Raw genomic sequence first — 21908 nt, forward strand, 5'->3', positions numbered from 1 at the left:
GCTAACCACTACACCACCGTGCAGCAATTTATATCTATTGTATGTGATATATTGAAATTAACAATCTCCACTTAATTTAGCATCTGCATGACAGCAAAAACACAAATATTTGTTTATATAATTGTAAATAAATTCAGGCAATAAGGGGTTAAACCCAAGGGAAAAATACCAGCACATTCCTTTCAATATACACCACTGATACTTATTGATACCTGCATTTAAATGCATCATGGTGGAAATAACAACAGCAAAGAAAGGACCATTGTTGTGGTTAAACTGGGAGCCCACAGAGATCAAAGGCTTTGTACTATCCATGTTAATAATTTAAATATTGTTTGAGTAGCTGCATTTGCATTTGTTAAATCGGGCAACTCCTTAAGGTACTATTGTAGTTCATATATAAGTGCGTTGACTGGTGGCTTTGTCACTTAAGCCATGTTTTGCTCATCTTAAGCCTGCAGCGTGCTAATTGTTCATCACATAAGCTAATGAAGAAACAGATGGCCATCACTGTGTGGGATGAACCTGAACAGATATCGTTGAGAGGCAGACACATCATTAGTGGATCCTTATATTTATGATTTCATTTACCCAACAGGCGAAAAACATGAGCAATCAAGGCAATCACTTTAGTCAGATGAGTTATCACTTTATTTGACAAGCCTTTAAGGCTTTTAGGCAGCAACCACTAGTGGTCGCAGGGATTTTGAAGTCAGATGACGTATGTTTTTGAGCAATACACTCCGAGTACGGAGCTGGCTGGGGAGGATGGATGAATCAAACAAACACAGGAAATCACTGTTATTTTCCTGTGTCAAACCAAAGTAAACAAGTTATTCTAAGTTACGTTATTTTAAGTTAAGTACCTAACTACGTTACTTCTTAACCACGTCACGTTTGTAACACAATTAATACATCACATACTTATGTAAATACATATATGTACAACATCATTTTTTTCCTAAACCTTATCGAGTACTTAAATTAGGTTAACCAGGTGTTTAAAACTATGACCATTTCGCAATAACACATTCACATGTTTAAAGCTGCCACAGTATGAAGTTTGAAGACATTAAATAGAACTGTCATGTTTTAAAACTGCATAATTTATGTCATTTTGAGATGAACGACACACACACACACACACACACACACATATATATATATATATCACCAAGCAGCTAACATATATATATTGTACCGCATTTAGAAGCTAAAGAAACAGATATGTTTGTCAGGAGTTATATTAGTAACTACAGTATGCTGCACTCCCCTTACATGTGAAATATTACGTTTGATACTAGGTTTATGTTCCAGTGTAAATGTTATCTACCCCCTACAGAGAACTGAGTTTATTATTATGTTTTTACTACAAATGACTAAATTAAGAAACCAAAGAGATGTTAATGAGGCTTATGGCAGTTATAAATACATTAAACAAAGACTACAATGAGGCTGTGGATTCCAGTGTAAGCAACCATGAACGGCCCGTAACAATAAGCTGGAATATCAATATTACAGACTCTTGCGTGGGGAAAGTAGATTACTGTTTAGAGAGAAGAAGATTCACTGAGCTCCAAGTGACTCGTATCGACTCTTTGCAGAGTGTAACTTCTCAGCACATACTGAATGTGCTGCAGTTGACGCAGGGGTTGAGTATGCTCAATACAAATTTGCGGTTGTAATTACCAATATATTTTGTGTTGTTGTGTGGAACTGTGCCTGGGAGAAAAAATTGATTCCACAAAGTGCTCACACACATTTCTCAAACTCTGACATGCTGAAACTTCATAATTTTCTGCCATAAAATTGAAAAACAAAACTCAAAAGGCCGCAAATGAGCCCTCATATGAACTTTTGGGCAATCCAGCATTAGATGAGGTGTAGGGCTTACATGGGCACGGTGACCTTTTGTAGCCGCCTTCGATGATTGTGACCACTTTTGAATATGAACAGTGGCTGTGAGGAGGGATATAATGTCCCGAAACCAAAAGGCATTGGGTGCCGATACTGATAAATGTTATTAATATTATAAAGTTGATATTGGTATGCACATATTGACAACCACAATATGACAACCAGTCTCAGTCTCTGGTTTAGTATCTTGATAAAGTCCCAGTGAGATGGAATTTCGAGCGTCTTTAGCTTCTGTACTGTGACATACTCCTCAGTGAAACAGAACATTTGAGCGGAGTAAAATCAAATCCTTTCATTAGATTGGACCACTAAAAATTGGGCGGGCTTAGGAAAGTAGCATGATAGGCACGATACACACACATCTCCTTCGTCGCTAAAAGTTGCAGATTGATTGATGGATGTCATGTTGTTATTGGTATTTAGCACTAGCTTACTTTTTTTTAATTATTTCTCTCATATATTGTCAAAAAGGCTCACTTTTAAGCGTCTTTCCTCAAGGGTTAAGCATGTTCCTGGTATTCCTATCCATATTCTGTGAGTACTGTGCTCACCATTATACCTCCAACACGATTTTAACACTTAAACATTGATTAATGCGTTAGCATTTATACTGATCCCTTGAGGTTCATCATACATCACTGTAACTTCTACTTCATCTATCCTCATCTTTACCTCTTTCTCTCCTTTGGGATTGTGTTTAAAAGGACAAGTTAAGAACATTTGGAAGAATTCTTCTAATAGTTTATTAGAAGAATGTTTTCTAGACCACAACCCCAATCTCTTCGTTCCCTTCAGCTCACTGCAGACGAGAGCTTGACAGTACGTAGTCTCCCAAGAGATGTCATTCTATGACATGAAAGTGCAACATCTTAAAAGGTGTCTTGGGAGGAAGTGTAGCTGACACTCCCCCCCCCCCCCCAACTGCCTGGTATCAAGAGCAAATCGATAGCCTGGTGGGAGTAGTTCCCCAGATAGGAGAGTGAAAAACATGTCCTGCCAAATGGCAGAGAATAACGAAGCTTTGGACTATATGTGCAGCTGACACTGTATCGCTCACTGAAACCAGCAAGTTTCCATGGCAATGTTGCCTTCAGGTACACTTACAGGTATGAAGCTTTGGGCTTTGAACTTTTGCTCCTTTATATTTGTGACACTGCACTAGCTTCCCATTGTAACTGGCCCCTTTAGAGACTTTGTAGAAAAACACACCATTAGTCTGCTTCTGAAATAACTTGAGGAACTATTTCATCGTCATTCCTTGGTCCAGGGTTGTACTCCAAGATCATCATGGCACAGTTTAATATGCTGAACCATGCTTTACCCTCTGCTCTGAGTTTGAAAAAAAAAAATGAACTAAGGGACAAACAAAATAAACCACTAAAGATTGGTCTAAGAAGTATAATTAAATAAGACATTTGAGACACTTCTTGCCTGGTTTTGACTTGCATTTTTATTAAAAAAAAACAAGAATTGGTTCCAGTGATCTAAAAGGAAAGCTATTGATTATTCCAACTCAAAATTTTGTAGCTCTCGCCTAAGGTTGTAACGGTTATAATAAAACTGTACCCAATAGAATAATAATAATAATAATAATAATAATAATAATAATAATAATAATAATAATAATAATAATAATAATAATAATAATAATAGAGAAACACAAACATTCAGACTGTCAGACACATCGTTAACAAACCTTGTAAGCCCAGAGGCTACAAAGACAAACTATAAAATTATTATATACTACTTGGTAATGTTTAGTAAAAACATGGTTTGGCTTACATAAGTATGTTTGTTACGATAAAATACATCAATGTTCTGTTTTGGTTTCACACAGGGCACAGAAAACGGTCTCCTGGGTGAAAGTCCTGTGTTTATTTGACAATCCACAAACCATCCGTGGACTATTAATAGAGACGTATTTGTGGTACTTAAAAAACAGTGGTAATCAGGGAGAAAATTGTTTTTCTAAACTTTAAACTTAATTGACAATGCAGTTATTAACCATGGTATCCAGAACAGCACACCTTTCATTGACTCCAGGGAAGTGAAGAAGCAGTCAGTAGTGACATTAAGGTATTTAGCGTCCAGCAGCAAAAGAGTTTTGCAGTCAATGAGCACGGGCGTGTAAAGGCTAGCTCCGGAATGATGCCGGATTCAGACCACAGAGTCCTGAAGCCCCGCACCACATGACTTGTTTCTGAAAGTTTCTTAATATTGAAAGTGTCACATGTCCATATTGCACCAACTTCGACACTGCATGTCATTGCGTCACCAGCAATACACCCGCAAAGTGAGAAATAGATCAGATGAGCAGCTTTAGAGATATGTGAATGACACACACACACAGAGGTAGACAGAGATTCCTTGTTTGTAGTCAATGTTTCATAATGTGCCGGCTGTGGCGTAGTGGAGAGCAAGGTAGTTCTCCAATCAGAGGGTCGGTGGTTCGATACCCGGCTTCGGCAGATGTGTCCTTGGGCAAGACACTTAACCCCAAGTTGCTCCTGAAGGCTTGCCATCGGTGTGGACTGGATGTTGCATGAATGTTAGTTAGAGTCTGATGGTGGCACCTTGATGGTAGCCTGTCATCAGTGTGTGAATGGGTGAATGATATGTAATATACTACTGATTGTAATCGCTTTGGATAAAAGCGTCTGCTGTAATGTAATGTAATGTAATAATACTCTGCATGCATTTATAGTCAGAGTACATTTAACATGTCCTTCAGCACCCTGGGGCTTTAAGAGACAGTACACAGGTGTTGTACCTTAACTATGAAATCACAAATGCGTTCTGTTTGTATTGTGTTGGAATGACTAGAGAAATGTTGATGTATAACAGTCGGGTGTCACCATTCACTGCAGCCGCCACCATTCAACAGACTCATTTCACATGTAGTTAGAGACAAACAGAATGCAGAGACGCAGGTGCTGTTCTTCCACCATAAAATGATACATCAGTGGGACATTTGTTCCTTTCTCTAATAGCAGGCAGGCTCAGCCGAGACAGCTTCTGCCTCCTCTTTTCCCTTTTGTTTTCAGCACTACATCTGCGACTCACGATTTTACCATGTAGCCCATTTGTTCTTTCATCAGCAATTAAGCTTGAGGTGGGACACTGGAATACGAACTCATCTCATACGAATACGGGACAAATTATTTTAAAAACGACTCCATTATTCCATACTCTGTCAATACAAAGTTGCAGGGAAATGGCTTTTTAACTTGCTCGCTGACAAAATCTGAAATCTTATAAAATGCATGTATCTTGTAAAATACAGAACAAAATGCGAAGCACACAATCCAGTTAAGCCCTTGATATGCAAACAATGGCGGCTGTCACTCTGAATCAGCATCAAACCCACACACATCTGTGCCTTCATAGCTTGAAGCTAATAAGCTTCCCTATGTTAGCTACAGTAAAAAAAAGAAACAGAACGCATGTATAATAACAGAGAGAGAGAACATCTATCAAATGTCTCCCACCAGATTCCAATGCAGTTGCATCGGACTGAAACCACTGGTCCACATAGATGCAATAAGATGACATATAATGAATGAAAAAGTCACAAGGCTGCAGGGATTTGTGATGACAAGTACAGACTTACAAGGTTTGAAGGCTAAAAAAAACAAAACACAGGCCTGTTGTCTGCTGTGGCAAACAGGAATCCCAGAGATTATGAGCTTTTATCAAGCTTAATCACTCCTAGATACAGATGTCATCAGATAACCGTGTGTAATCCGACAGATAGGTGACGCTAAAAGAGCTTTCTCCTCACACCTTGTAGCAGAAGACACCTACACTTGCTTCAGAGCAGATCTATATAACCAGCTCGTGTACAGACACTTCTGAAAGACTGTGGTATAAAGAGCAACGTAAGTTCAAAGCCTTCACAGGATCAGAGTGTGTGATTAACGGGAGACTCGTTTACCCATTTTGAGAGCAGAGCCAGGTCCCTTTGTTATTCCTTTCATCATTTATTACAGGTTGCGATTAACTGAGAGCACAGACTCCGTGGTAGAATTCATAGATCAAAGCCGGGAGTTACAATGAACCCACATTAAAGCCCCGTTTCAGCTCTGAAAAAAAGGCATATCACAAAAAAAGCAATCATGGCCAAAATAAATGCAAATAGTATGCTTTTTTAAATTAAGCAAAGCATAATAGATTCAAATGCTACACCACATCCTGTGACACACCATGTGGGAATAGGCTTTGGCACCTGAATTGCAGAAGGATTCATTTTAATATGTTCAACATTTAGCTTACCTCATGCATATTACGACTTGTGCACAAGCACAATACACAATAGCAAAGAAGATGTACAGATTTCTAATCAAAAACTGAGTGCCGTGTGCAGTGTAAATAAGAGGGTTTGATGAGGGCTTGTGCGTTTGGCACATATGTTGTAGATGATAAAATTAATTTAATTTGCATACTTGCACACCCATTAGAGACAGTAATGGCTTTGGATCACAGCTATAGAACACTGCAGTATAATGCAACACCACTTTACCATACTGTCAATGCCAACATCCTCACCAGTCCAGAAAGTGTGAGATCCGTATACCAGAGGTCTTTGGGTTCATGTCCTGCATCCAACCCTGTGTCCTGCAAAAGTACGTTCCCATACAACTAAACTGTGTTCTAAATTATATTTCAATTAAAATGTATTTTATCTTGGATAACAGTGCAGTTGTAACCAAGTGGTTATCGTAAATTGAAACCAAACACAAACGCAACCAAACTACTTTGTTATGTTTAGTAAAACATGGTTTGGCTTAAATAAGTATGTTCGTTACATGTGGTTTCACATTGGACACAGACAACAGTCTCCTCGGTGAAAGCACTGTGTTTAATTGACCATCCACCAACCGTATGTGGACTATGATTAGAGACGTATTTGTGATATTTCAAAAAACATAATCTGGGAGAAAATAGGTTTTCCTTCAAACTTAATTGACAATGCATTTACTAACAACAGGAACAAAGCATACCAGACTGCATACATTCCATTTGTTGATTGGTGTAGGCCGTTCAAGCATTAAATTAAACTTGCAGAAACTGATTCGTTGGCCACTTGGGGGCAGCAGAAACAACATTGACATACAATCACATTTTAATGAAGTTTATATGTATCTATGTATAAAAATCTATTTCAAGCAGCAATTACTTTTTTCCATATTTGCCCAAAACCATGATGATTCCCTTATCTTAACCAAGTGCTTTGAGCTGATTAAACCAAACCTTACATGCATTATTTATATTACAGGGTAAAGAGATTAAATATTTTGGCGAAATAGAAATAGGACAACTAATTATTCGTATAGCATCTAGGCTGTGAATCTTTGCATTTGCCAGTTTTCACCAAATGGTCTACAGCCAGGAGGCTTTTGTCAATCTCTCGTTTTGCTCCGGTGGGATTAAACGTTCAGCACATTTAGCCTTCATTTGTATTTCTAAGGCTTAAGCCTTTGTCATAAATAAGATACACACAGTTTTCCCCGCTGTCAGCAGCGTCCACACAAGCTTTACTGAGGCTCCATAAATTTAACAGACAGCATGAACATCTCGCTACTCAACCGTGTCATCAGAAATGTCGATTAGCTGTACTCTAAATAACAAACAAACTACACTACTTGAACAAAACAGGAAGTAAATTGGTTGCTTAGTTACAGAAAATATGACAGAGTATTATAGTACTCTGTAGATATAAAAGGTCATGCTCGATACTTAATATCTTCCTCTGAAATCTTCCTCTATAAACTCAAACAGACAAATCTCTTGGAGATTTTTTGAATTTTCATTTTTCAAACTTAGTTACAAGGCTGCAGGTCTTGCTCTATCCCTCTCAAACACATATCAACTTTACTTTAAAATGAACACTAACAAATCAAAGATGACTAGATTATGGGTCAATACATGTGGTCAACACAGTTTCGTTCGTAGCTCTGCTGGATGGCTGAAGTCCTTGTCGTACTGGAGAGCATTTAGGCTTTTGTTCGTTTACAGTTTCTTTGTGAACTTCAAAATAGTTGTGCAGAACAAAAATATTATTAAAAAAAATGGAAAGTCCTCCGTTTTGTGTGTGTTGCCCTCCTCAAAGCCCCAAACCGTGACTTCAAACGTCTGCTCCATAGGTCTGAGATAGAATTTAAAAGACAACAAGGCCAGTAATGCTTGTAATCCATTATCCATGTTGAAACAAATCATTGGTAGAACTGGCTTTTTGTTTTGTTCTGGAAAAGGGTCATGTGATAGGGGCGTAATGAATCAGGGGAGGACACGTTATTACTGCTAAGACCCAATCAAGTAGCGAACGCTGGTTTCTAGGTCATCGTTTTCAAACTTCTCTGTTTCCGCCTGTCCACACTAAGAGGTAACCCCAGAGTTTTCAAATTTACCTGCCTTAGGTAGCGGTTCTAAACTCCTTCGTTTTCGGTGCTCTTAAACTCTGGAGTAGTGTTGCAGTTTAAACATAGCAAAAGATAAGCATTTTAAAATGGAAACGTAGTATTGTCGATGTAGCCTAAGAGAGTAGTAATGTTTTTGTATTCAAAAAGCCTGGTATATGATTGTATATGCGCTCCCTGCTGCTACCCCAATGCCATTCAAGGTCTAGTCCAGTACCTCTGTGATTCACTCTGACAGACTTTGACACGCACCCGTTGGGTCAGCAGGGCCTTGGGGCAGTCCATGGATTCATTATGGAACTGGATGCTGGAGATGGCTTCCATTCACTTAAACAAAAAATGTCTCACTAAGCACATGAGCCCAAAAAGTTTTTCTGGCTCCCAGGGTGTCTCCACTCTCACTGCTCTGACCATATACTTTATATCAGGACATCACACAAATATAAAACTTTAATGGATCTTAATTTGTAAACAGAGCGCAATAATTAACCTTTTTTGCAGGTCGATGTGTCCTATCAGCAGTTTTTATCTTTTATAATGGTTGGGACAAATTGGCAGCAAGGCTGGTTGCCGGCACCATATTCACCTCCATTAACACATATGTGGGGCTGTGCCATTGTGAGCAAGTGTTTAATCGATCGACTCTTTGAGTCCTTTCTGCTGCTTTTGTAAGAACACAATATTTGCACAATGCATTGTGACATGGTAGAACTGTAGGTCTATCAACTAGTCTGCAAGGCTCATCTCTGGAGAACACCAATGGGAAACTGGATCTGGTTTACTGTCGGGTTTAGCAGTTTCTATGGTTATATGGCAATATTCCATCACATACTGTACATATAGTTTTTTTGTCAGAAAAACATTGCAAGGGCACTGGGAAGTGCTTCTTCTACGGTGATGATATCGGCGCCTTTTTGAAAAATATTTATGAAAGAAATTTTCAACCAGAAGCACTCTGAGTGGGAGCATAGCAAAGTCAAAGAATGAAAGAAAGACGGTGGATGGGCGCTTTTTCTCTCGGCAGCCATATACCAATTGAAAAAAGACGCAGGCGGTATATGGACACTTTGCCTAAAAGTAAGGATATGAAAACGCATCTGCTGGTATTATGATTACACATTTTTGTGAAAACAAATCCTCTGTTGTACACATTACATGTCCTCTAGATTTGTTTTTGTGAACCCCTAACCTTAAAGTTTAAACTGTCCTTATGGACCGGGTCAATCCCAGTTACACCATTGTGCGGCTGCAAATAGAGCGCAGAATGTGTATTAATCTATGGCTGAAAATAGTCTCCAATAAATTCACTATTTACTCCTGTTTGAATGAAATTTTCTAAAAACTGCTTGGCCAAACCTTTCTAAAAATAAGACTATGTATTTTATAGATCCAAGTCTTCATTAGGGAACTGACAGAAATGGGACTGAATGCCAAATTGGGTATAATCAAAAAGTTGGTTGTTGGTATTTTCACGCAATTTCAATACTGAGAATATAAAATAACACCTGCTTTATTCTTCTAAGATCTCTTTTCCATCTGATCTGCTTTTCTTTTGAAATGTCATTAGGCGTTCTATTTACAAAAACAACTGCCGTTCATTGTTTTTCTTTGTCTATATTTATGTTTTATGGTAGACAAAAACAGATGTGACATTGCAAGATGCAGCCACAAAAGAGGCGATGATCTGCTCTCTGTCTCCGTCTCCTGCTGACTGATGTCTGTTGTTCTTGTTACCTGAGGCCTGAGAGATTCATCAGGACTACTGCCCACCAGATGATTCTAGCTCAACCACTGCGTCAGCTGAGCCTGTCTCTTCATCTTGTACAGCGTTCCCCACACTGTATTGTTATGTCATATATATAGTGAGGGTTTGGCTGTGCATCAGAACAATTAAGCTATATCTTTAAAAAGTTAAAGAGCAAGGCAATGCTATTATTTCTGTTGATAACAGATTATTTTGGGGTGATGCATCCAGAACATTATGCGCCGTTCTTTCTTCATAACTTGTTCAAAATATAACAAAACATACTGTAATGTCTGATCCAGAACAAACAAACACACACTGTCACATCTCCACCGAGGCGCTAAAATGTAAATGAATGTTTTATTTCATTCAGTGCACCGGAGATGAACCTATTAGAAAAGTAATTTATTTTTCCAAGAAGAACAGCTGTTATTGCTCTTCATCACACAGGTGTTGAGGTCAGGGTTGTTGGTTTGTTTCACACCGCCTTGCTCCCAGGTGGGAAACAAAGATATTCACAGATACATATAGAAAGAACAATGGAAGTTTTATGCTGCTGAAGACAAGAGCTTTTAGTCTTTGGGATCAGGTCCAACTCCGGGGTCAGGGCTTTAAATTGGCAATCAATTGGCATGCAAATTATAATAGCAAAAGGCCAAAATAAATCATAATAAAATAATGGAAACAATGTTTTGGAAGTTGAGTCAAAAAGTAAATGATGCAAAAATGCCCAATGATCACTGGTGAGTTTTCATCTCAACGATTCCCTGATTGGTCCTATGTCATTAACCATGCTCATACTCAGCCATAACCTCTTCACTTTCAACCGCAAAGTTGAGTCCTTTTGACTTTCCCTCACATTTTGTTCCGTTTAAAATCTGCAACGTGCCGTGCAAGTCAATTTCTGGCGCTTTTGTTAATTTTTGTCCATCAAATTGCTTTAAGTAATGCTACATAGAAATTACATACAAGCATACAAAGCTTATATTCTGGCCCATCAGTTAATGCTTGTGTTAGCTTTCTGATTGTTTGTTGGTGGATAGCACACAAGGTCCAAAGCTTGTCTGCTCTTTCTGGGACGGTTGTGACAGTCTTCTTCATAGCTTGTTACGAAATAACAAAACAAAGCCTATTAAAAGATTTGGACTGCTTAGCTGAGTTATTAACCATGGAAATTGTTTTTTTTATTAAACTATTTTTAACAGAAGTTGCAATAAGTAATTGTAAGTCATTTTCTACAGTTATTTTTTTCGCAAAATTAAACAAACCACATTAAGCTGATGGGTGTCACTGAAATTACGAATCGGAAAACAGCCAAATTCGATATCTCCGTTATTTCTGAAAATATAATATCACAATGTTTTCTTTTACTCAAAGAATTGTGTGAACAAGTGATATTGCAAAAATAAGGTGTTCAAATTCAGACTGCATTTTTTTTTTTTTTTAAAGGGGTTTCCAGATCCACTGTCCCAACCGTAATTGGTAAATGGATCTGTTCATTTTACAAAATTGCACCTTTCATGTTTGGGAAGTGCTCTAAAAACTAGATATTTGTCATTACTGTTCAAGTAGCCTGTGAGTAATGGAAGTTAACTTTGTTTCAAAGTGTCCCAGCTGACCCTACTTTCCTACTTCTTATCATCGCTTAAGCACTTATTCTGTTTTAAATGTGCCTGATAACAGTATGCAGTAGACATGAAATGGCTTTATAAGTATATAAATAAACTAACAAATAAAATATACCAACTCTGGTTTCTCTTATATAAATAATAACTTTACAGTGTGGTTGATTAAATTTAGTTTCAAATAGTTCCACCTCTTTGTTTTTACATGAAAACAACTAATGAATAAACAGAGCAAACTATTAAGCAGTACACACTCAGCCTCATCTCATATGTATGTCCAAACCTTCAATGATTACTGTACAGCTGTACTGAAAAAAAATAACTAAACCAATTACCAAAACACATTGCTTCAATTTGAAAGGTAAGAATGATAGATATTTATAGAAGGATATACATTTATATCAGACTTTGATTACGGCAGACAAAATGTCCCTTCATATATTTTACAAGAACAAGAACACTCTCTAATAACTAAAAGCAGAAATTAGCTCAAAAATATTAATCCATGTGTCAGAATCATTTGGAAAATAGTCTATGCTGGATATGAAGGTAGGAAACTATAAACACACTCATGTGTATAGGCTAATTAGTCTTAAAATGAAAGGCTAATTTCCCTCATCTATATTTTATGCGAGTTTCTCCATTTATTCTGGCACCAGCAGCCGTATATACCAATGTGTATTTGGCATCCCCTCGATGAGATAAATTATTTACGGCAGTTTGACTTTAAAGCACAGTTATTTAGCCCTGCTCCTGGCATGGCTCTAGGGATGACAATGACAGTCTGTCGGTTAGTAAGTCCACCCTGACAACTTTGGTGATCCCCTGACTTTTTCTCTAACACCACTAGCAGGTTAATGTTTAGTATCCTGTAAAATCTCTCAACATTTACTGGATGAATTGGCTCAACATTTGGTAAAGACACTCATTGTTACCTGACAATGAATCCTGAAGACTTTGTTGATCCCCTAAGTTTCTCACTAGTGCCACCATGAGGTTGACATTTATGGTTTTAAGGTAAATGTGTCAACAACAATTACATTACATTACAGTCATTTAGCAGACGCTTTTATCCAAAGCGACTTACAGGAAGTGTATTCAACATAGGTATTCAAGAGAACTACTAGTCACCAGAAGTCATAAGTGCATCTCCTTTCTTAAACAAGCATCTTAAAGCATAAACCAGAGCAAAAGTATAGTGCAGAGGCAAATTACTACGAAAACAATAGTTGCAACAGACTAATACGAATACAATAAGTGCTACAAACTACTACTACAATTGGATGGGTTGACATGGAAGTTGGTACTGTACACCCATGACTTTTTCTCCAGCACCATCATCAGGTCTAAAGCAACACAGTTTGCATGCTAGAATGTCAAGCTAAGATGGTGAACATGTTGAAAAATTACACCTGCTTGACATCAGCATGTTAACATTGTCATGGTGAGCATGTTGCCTATGTTAACATTTAGCTTAAAACAGCTCTGTACCAACACTTTCTTAGACCCGTCTGGGAGTCACACACAACTATAGTACAAAACTCAACATGAACTTGATTTCACAAAGCAACAACGGTCTCCTGGGTGAAAGTCCTGTGTTTGTTTAACCTTTCCATCCTCTCCTCCCACCGGCCCTACTCAGCCCTTATCACCATTTGAACTGCATCAGTTGCTTTTACTATCTAATAAAGACGTGGAGATGGGTTTACACGCGAGTAAGTTGAAAGCCCCAACGTTTCCTACAGAGGCTAAAAGGTGCCTCTGTGCCTCAGTATCAGTGATGAGAAGCACTGAATAAGCTTTGGTACTTGACAAGTTGATGACATCTGGTTTGCCTCACAAAGCCCCATGCATGACTGTAGACTATCCAAGTCTTGTTCCAATATTTTTGAGTTACCAAGTCAAGTCTCCTGAATTTTTTGCATTCCAGTCTCAAGTCAACGTCCACATAGTAGAGTCCAAATTGACAAGAAAGTCTCTCCAGTCAAGTCTCAAATCTCCTTCTCTGGTTGAAGCTCACTCTTTTCATCTTACAGCTAAACTGATTTGTCCTCAATATCTCCTCCTGCAAGGTAAATTAAAAGTTTTTAATGCTTATGTCAATCACTATAGCTTCCAAAACAGAAAAATCCTATGAAACTAGATTAGATATAGAACAATAAATATTCTTCCTTTAACATTACCTTCTGATCAAAATGTACTGGGCTTGGGGCTATTGGCCACATTGTTGCAAATTGTAAGTCTAAACCTTCATACAAACTATGCAAATCAGTTCCGACCAATCGCCTTGTCACTAATCCTCACAGTAAATCCCTTCCAGAGTGGAGGGTCCAATTTCCATATCTCATTTAGCAAACACTCTTTTCTGATGGAAAGCTGGTAATTATGGTTCAAGCTTACCCCGCTGCACCCTCGTCAAAATGTATCAAGCACTACAGGACTATGGTGTAGATGCTTATTCAACACTGAATTTTTTTCAGATTGGGTTTGTCGATATAACCCTGGAATGTCACTTGTTACAACTCAGTAAAATTAAATTTGAGAGTGACAAGAGAGATAGAAAGTCGGCTGGGCTGCTTTTGATACCACATCTCAACATGTCAAGACCGTACAGTATACCTCCTCGAAAACAAATGGTCTGCTTGGTCTCAAATATCACACTTGCTTCCCCCATAAGGGGCTGTGGATTCCTTTTCAGATTACTAAAACCTGGTTGAGTAGTGGGCTGATACATGATTTACTTACTATTACTTTAACTGATACAATGTTTTAAAGGTTATTAGAATACTATTAGACTCGAGCTTGTGCGGAAATGGGATACAGCATTTTCAAAATAAGAGCATACTTAAATGCATTGAATCCATTTCATTGAATAAATGAAAGACTGGGTTTATGGAAAGAAACTGTATTTCTGAATAACACTGAATGTGCAGATATAACCGGATAAGTAACAAGCACAGAAACCCTCTACCTTATATCAATGTTAGCTTTTGTGAAAATCCTGTTGTTTCCTCAAGATATACCAGACACCGCATGTTTGGGGCGGCTGTGCCACATGAGGTAGAGCGCTTGTCCCGTAACCACAAGGTCGGTGGTTCAAACCCCTCTACCGGCAACATGCCGAGGTGTCCCTGAGCAAGACACCTAACCCCAAGTTGCTCCCCGGGCGCTTCATTGCAGCCCACTGCTCCTCTGGGGTGGGTCAAATGCAGAGACATAATTTCCCCATTGTGGGACTAATAAAGGCTTAATTATTATTATTATTATGCCAGATGTGTTACATAAGTGCCAAAACTATATTAGATAATATTAGAGATAACTGTAATTCAACAGGCAACATTTGACATATAAACTGTTTCAATAACAGTTGCCCACATTTTTCTTTGCCATTGTACGTTTCTGCACTCGCGGACACATTTCCTAATGAAAAATAAGTATCCTTAATATATTTCATATCAACCCCAAAGCACACTTGCAGAAATGCACAATGTGCACGGTTGTTAGGGTTAGTGGAACCAGAAAACAAACATACCATTTCCATCTTTGAATATTATATATAATATATATAATTTTGTGATTTGTGCAGTTTAAGACACAAAAAAGAAACCTCCGTATGTTGATGTAAGTCAGTCTGGTTTGTATCACAATGGTGCAGCAATGGTGTTACTCAGAAACCCAGAATGAGAAATAAACTACATGAAAAACCTGAAGCTGAGGAGATTTGTTGTGAATCGTCTGGTCATCTGTGTAAGGGCATCTATTATATCTTCCCTATACTATGGGGCAGCTGTGGCGTAGTGGAGAGCAAGTCCTTGGGCAAGACACTTAACCCCAAATTGCTCCCGAAGGCTTGCCATCGGTGTGGACTGGATGTTGCATGAATGTTAGTTAGAATCTGTCATCAGTGTGTGAATGGGTGAATGATATGTAATATACTACTGATTGTAAGTCGCTTTGGATAAAAGCGTCTGCTAAATGACTGTAATGTAATGTACTATGAGCAGGAATGAGTGGAAAGTCTCACTATGAGAGGGATGAAGATGAAGAAACATACCTGTTTCACATCATAAGCGAAGAGCACATATTTCAGATCAGGGGAAACGGAATACTTGGCCACGTTGAAATTAATCTAGAAATAAAGACAGAGATGGCTTTACTGTTTGCAATGTCAATCATTGTTATAACATTTATGTCATGATACATCCTCATAATTTAATAAACAGTACGACAAACTACTCTACTTACAAATGTTGTGTTTGTCAGGACAATCTCTGTTTCGTTTGTAAGGATGTTAAACTTGATTACGTGGCCATCACTGTTTCTGTAGATGACTTCAGAGTCTGTGAATAGAAACATAGGGAACAAAGAAAAAAAACATCAGTATGAAGGAAATTGAATTTGGAAAGCTGTCCGGGAAAAGACATTAGAGAGAAAAACGTCAAAGCGAAAAACCAGCAGCCATCCCCACTCTATTCGGAACTGCGAAGATGCCACCTAAAACAAATGCTTTCTAAGCCTCATCCTTCCCTCAAATGTAATAACAGTAACAATGCAGAAGACAGCCCAACAGGCTCAAGTTTGTGTAGCTGTAATTTGACGTGATTAACTGTGAGAATCAAAAGTGAGATTTCATTGCCAGGCGAACACAAAGGGAAGGCCTACATTTTTCATCTGTTGACGGAAACAGCACAGTGTGGCACCGCCAGGGATTTTTTTTTTCCTACAGAGCTGCATTGCTTGGACGAGATAGTGGTTTAAGGGATTTTCCATAATAAATTTGTGTCAACGCAACTTGTTCTGGTTTCAGTTCAGAAGGTGGACCCAAATGCTAGACACCAGGCAGCCAGGTAAAACATGAACCAATGGGGAGCTTTAATAACAACAAAACTGGCAGATAACAAAAGCTGAGGGAGCAGGATGAGGCAATACAAAGCGCAAAGCTAAAACAAAGCTAATAGCATGCATAAATACTCAACATCTGAAATGTATGCATGCAGATGTACACATACATGTGAACACAGGTTAAAATACAGAAACTACTAAGCTTTGACAAAGCAAATGTGTCCCTCTCACACTGATTGAACTATTTGAATGCTCAACATGCTGACTGAAAACAGAAACACAGATGGAGCAAAATGTCCCCAATGAAACACATAACAGCATAAAAATAGTGCATTCTTCCATATCAGGCTTTCCATCCCTCCCCCTTCCTTCATTAATTTTTAGTTACTATTCTCTACCACAGTGAGACATATTCTCATTGGGCAAATACATGCTATTTTCCTGGTTTCCAGTAGTGGCAATGCCGCTGTATTTTGTGTTGCATGTATTTGTGTGATGCAGTGCATCAAAATTACTACATGAAAAATGAGACTGTGAAAAAAAAAAATCCTCCAACATTTAGAATACAGGTATTTTCATTAAAACAGTTGCATTATGTAAACAAACAATGTTGTTTAAAGAGTTGAAATAATGTAGATGAATGAACATTTGGTGGTGATGAGCAGGACTGAGATTGGTTAATGTGCGCTGTACATCAGTACAGTTTGCCACCAACTATAACACAGTCAACCTTTTAATCCGATCTGCACTCACCCCACTATTACATTGGCACTGTCAGATGGCTTCGTGAAATATCTACTGAGTGCATAAGAATATTTGAAGCTCAGCTGGGGGGCATGGCCTGGCAGACTGATGCAATACTTTTTTGAACAGGAAATAGTGCTCCTCCCCCTTGTTCTGATTCATTCTGTGGTCCATGTCCAGTTGCACCATGATATATATTTACCAGCCACAGTAGTGATACAAGGATAATTGGGGGAACTATTTGGCTATATAGAGCCCAACACCTGTTCTTTCTAATATTTTGGGGGGATTTCTGGTGGAGTCGAGTCGATTAGTGGCAGCCAGGCATGAATATTTTGTCTGTATGGCACAAACAGAAGCAGGTAACTCGACATCAACGAGTTCTTGAAAAATCTGTTCCTACAAGCCTTCATCACATCTTCTGAAAATGTCCATGGAAACAGTTGGACAGACATGTATTGTATCTATCGGTATGTCTGCTGGTCTTGCTGGTAGTGCACAAAGAAAATGCAGTGTGTGTGTGTGTGTTTGTGTGTGTGCAGTTATATTCCAACCCAACAGTGTGTGTCGTTACAAATTCACCCAAAGGGGATATTTTGGAGGTCCCTTGATGGTCATGCTTTGAATCATGCTAAAATCTGTGTAAAACCCTCTGATGACCAGAAGGTCCCCAGTATGTATGAGTAGTTAGGTGAACCACTGTTGGTAATCTAGGAAAGTATGTGTGTGTGTCTGTGCAAGGGTCATGTCTGGGTCTTTGAGGTTATCCAATGCCACCGGGACTCATATAGTAATGAATAGCTTTCCAAGTAAGCACAGCTGTCTCTACTGAACGCCTCTGGTTAATCCCAAACAGCTGCCGACGATGTGTTTGGATGGCTCTCTGCACCCTGAGGAATTGACTTCCCTTTCTTCAACAATGGTCCACAAAGTTCCTCCTCCTGCTGTTATCAAATGTGTGAGCTGAATTATCATTTTCACTGTCTCATAAAATAAGAAATAGTAAACTAATGATATAAGAAAACAAAAGAGGGAACAATAAAGTAATTTAAGACTGGTGTTAACTGCAGTCTTAATGGAATGTACTGGTTGTTTTGAATGGCCGGATCGCAACACAATTTGATGGACTATGGAGCCTTGAACAATTCTCTTATGTGCAGAGTTTGCAATTGCTTGAAATAGCCCACTGATAAAATAAAAACTATATTGCCTAGAAAACTAACACAGGCAGAACCTGCCAAATATATGTGTCCAAATATATGTGTCACCGATGAGGTCATTTTTAAAGCATCAAAATATTTCATTTTGATGCTCAGTGGTGTTAAACCTTAAATCAATGCATGATAAAGAAATTAATATTTAGACCTGATAAAAAGGAACCTATTCCTGTGATCTTTAAAACATCACCATAGGTCTCTGTACTGCTCTGCACTTGTCTCCTTAAATAATGAAATGTTCGTAGCTGAAAAAGAACAAGCTAAGACTCTAATGTATAAGTAATGTCCCATGTCTGCAACCTGATGAATAATGAAATGCCTTCGCCTTTTCTACTGCCAAGCTTAACTCTGCAACTTCTGTGGAGTAATGGTCACTGTAACACTGCAGCTTTTGTGGGTGTTCATTTTAGGCAGGTAAATACAATATTTCCTGATGTAAGGCTCCTTACAGCTAAATTTAAGATCATAACATCAATATCTTTATATGTTATCTTCACTCATTTTAGCCATAGATATGATTAACATGTTATGGGATCAAGGCTGTGGGTGTTTCTAAAAGTCAAGGATGCTTCCTTGGTGGGACGGGTTCTTCCATGTTGGATCATACAGAAGCGAGGAAAGACTTCTTTGTAGAAATTGGACGTGTTTTTTTTTTTGCTGTCTTTTACTTAATAAGAATAATTCAGTACATTACAATTTCTAGTTGGAATATTGATTTTGCCTAACTCAAAACAATATACACAAATCAATCAATCAAATATGAAGGCTTATTACAAAATAAATAAAATCAAGTGGTTTTTGCAATTATTATAATTAACAAACTTGTTAATGTACAAAAGATACAATTAATATGGTCTCCTCAAAGCCACAGGACTCCACTGAAAAACAGCAATTTTACCTTAACGATTGTAAAGCGCACTTGATTCAAACTCGACAGAAACAAGATAAAACTTATCAAAACTGCCCTAATTAGTTCTTTCCAATGTTCCAACTATCAAAAACTCTAGTTCGGTTGAAGTACGCCTTCATTCACCAAGTTAGATGCCTTTATACCACCAAACTTGAAACACCAGTAATTTAATCTTGCCACTTGCAACTTCATTCAAATTCAAAACAAAATGCTTGAAGCAGTCTTGGTTAGTCTAGTCTTTATACTTCCAACATAATAATAATAATAATAATAATAATAATAATAATAATAATAATAATAATAATAATAATAATAATAATAATAATAAGTTTATTTATATAGCAGCTTTTAAAAACAAGGTTTACAAAGTGCTTCGACAGACAAGCCAGCAAAACAGTGCAAAAGAAGAAACATTAAGAACAATTGTTAGGATAAAACTAAACAAAGAAACAAAATGAAATAACAAGTGACAATCAAATAAACGAACAAAATAAATAAAATCAAGTGAAATAGGTAAAATATAGTAAACGAATATAAGATAAAATACTAAGACCAAATGAAAATGAAACGACATCACATGAAAGCCATTCTGTAAAAATGTGTTTTAAGAAGTGATTTAAAAGAGATTACTGATTCTGCAAGCCTTATCTCCTCCGGCAGGTCGTTCCAAAGCCGAGGGGCCCTTATGGCGAAAGCACGGTCGCCTTTGGTTTTCAGTCTTGACTTTGGAACAGCCAGAAGGGCCCCACCTGAGGATCTAAGGCTGCAAGCTGGCTCATACGGGGTCAACATTTCTCCTATGTATGTCGGGGCCAGACCCAGACGTGCTTTAAAAGTGATCAGCAAAATCTTAAAATCAATTCTAAAACGAACAGGGAGCCAGTGAAGAGAAGCCAGGATTGGGGTGATGTGATGTCGTCTGTTACAACCAGTAAGAAGCCTAGCTGCGGAGTTCTGAACCAGTTGGAGGCGAGAGAGTGACTTGTGGTTAATGCCAGAGAGGAGGGAGTTACAGTAGTCCAGTCTTGAAAAGACAAATGTATGTATGATTTTTTCCAGGTTTGGGGGACGAAATAAAATGATCTCAGATTTCGAATTATTTAGTTGAAGAAAGTTTTGTGCCATCCAACAGTTGATATCCTTAAGACAGCCTATAATAGCAGCTAGGCTTCTTGGGTCGTCGGGTTTCAGTGGAAGATATATCTGTGTGTCGTCTGCGTAGCAATGAAAAGAGACATTATGACGTTTGATGATTTGACCTAGGGGGAGCATGTATATGGAAAATTAAATTGGACCTAAAATAGTCCCTTGCGGTACACCACAGGTAATGTTAGAAGTAGAAGATGAGTAATTACCTATGGTGACCGAGTGGGTTCTGTCAGTGAGGCAAGATTAAAACCAACTAAGTGCAGAGTCCTTGATGCCAACCCAGTTCTTAAGACAGTTGATTAAAATGGCATGGTCTACCGTGTCAAAGGCTGCACTTAGGTCCAAAAGGATTAAAATCGAGCTCTCCCCCCTGTCAGCTGCTAAAAAGAGGTCATTGGATACCTTGAGGAGGGCGGTTTCTGTACTGTGTAAAGCTCTAAAACCTGACTGAAACTTCTCAAACACATCATTAAGACACACAAAAGCTAGAAGTTGGGTTGAAACAACTTTCTCTAAAACTTTTGATAAAAACGAAAGTTTAGAAATAGGCCTGAAATTGTTAAGAACCGAGGGATCAAGATTTGGTTTCTTTAAAAGTGGTTGGACCTCAGCATGTTTAAGACTGGATGGAATAGTTCCTGTTGCTAACGAGCTATTAATGATCAATAAAATACTGGGCCTGACTGTGTCAATAACCTCTTTGAGAAATTTAGTTGGTATAAAATCAAGGCTGCACGTGGTTGATTTCATACAGGATATGATTTCTGCTAAAGAGGAAAGTGATACAGGATTAAAACTGCTAAAATAACTCAGAATATCCCTACTAACATGTAAAACATGGTCTGGGGAGAAATTTGTTGCCTAATGTCCTGTACTCTGTTTGCAAAGAAATTTTAAAACTGCTCACACAGCTCTTGTGAGGCATCAGTGAAATGACAGGGGGGGGGGGGGTGACCATTGAGTCAATTATTTGAAATAAAAGTCTTGGATTTGAGTGGTTTGCTGTAATTAAATTAGAGAAGAAAGAAGTTCTTGCTTCTTTATCTGCCACTTGATAGTACTTCATCGCATCTTTCCAAATTTCCTAAAATACATGTAGGCCTGTTTTTTTCCATTTTCGTTCCTTACTCCTGCAGTCTCTCTTTAAGTCTTTGGTGACCTCGTTTAGCCATGGCTGGGTTGTTGTATTCAACCTTTTGGTTTTCATGGGGGCAACAGAGTCCAGGACATTCTGGCAGGTGTGATTAAAAAGGGAGACCAGGTCCTCTAAATGAAGATGAGGATTAAAAGCAGTTAAAGAAGCAGTAGTAAAAAGCTCAGAAAACTTGCTAGCAGACAGAGTTA

At 38.2% G+C, this 21908-nt stretch overlaps 1 protein-coding gene across 1 annotated transcript in view; it reads right to left on the minus strand.

Annotated features, from left to right (window-relative positions):
- Nucleotides 1–21908, minus strand: part of LOC129104213 (inactive dipeptidyl peptidase 10-like) — a 113070-nt gene that overhangs the window by 31532 nt on the left and 59630 nt on the right. Inside the window, exons 4-5 of the mRNA XM_054614789.1 lie at nucleotides 15948–16042; nucleotides 15757–15831 (exon numbers count right to left, since the gene is read on the minus strand). Coding sequence (XP_054470764.1) covers nucleotides 15757–15831; nucleotides 15948–16042 — 170 coding nt within the window. The remainder of the gene's footprint in view (nucleotides 1–15756; nucleotides 15832–15947; nucleotides 16043–21908) is intronic.

The sequence above is a fragment of the Anoplopoma fimbria genome, chromosome 16 (genome assembly GCF_027596085.1).
Source record: "Anoplopoma fimbria isolate UVic2021 breed Golden Eagle Sablefish chromosome 16, Afim_UVic_2022, whole genome shotgun sequence".
Taxonomy (NCBI): domain Eukaryota; kingdom Metazoa; phylum Chordata; class Actinopteri; order Perciformes; family Anoplopomatidae; genus Anoplopoma; species Anoplopoma fimbria.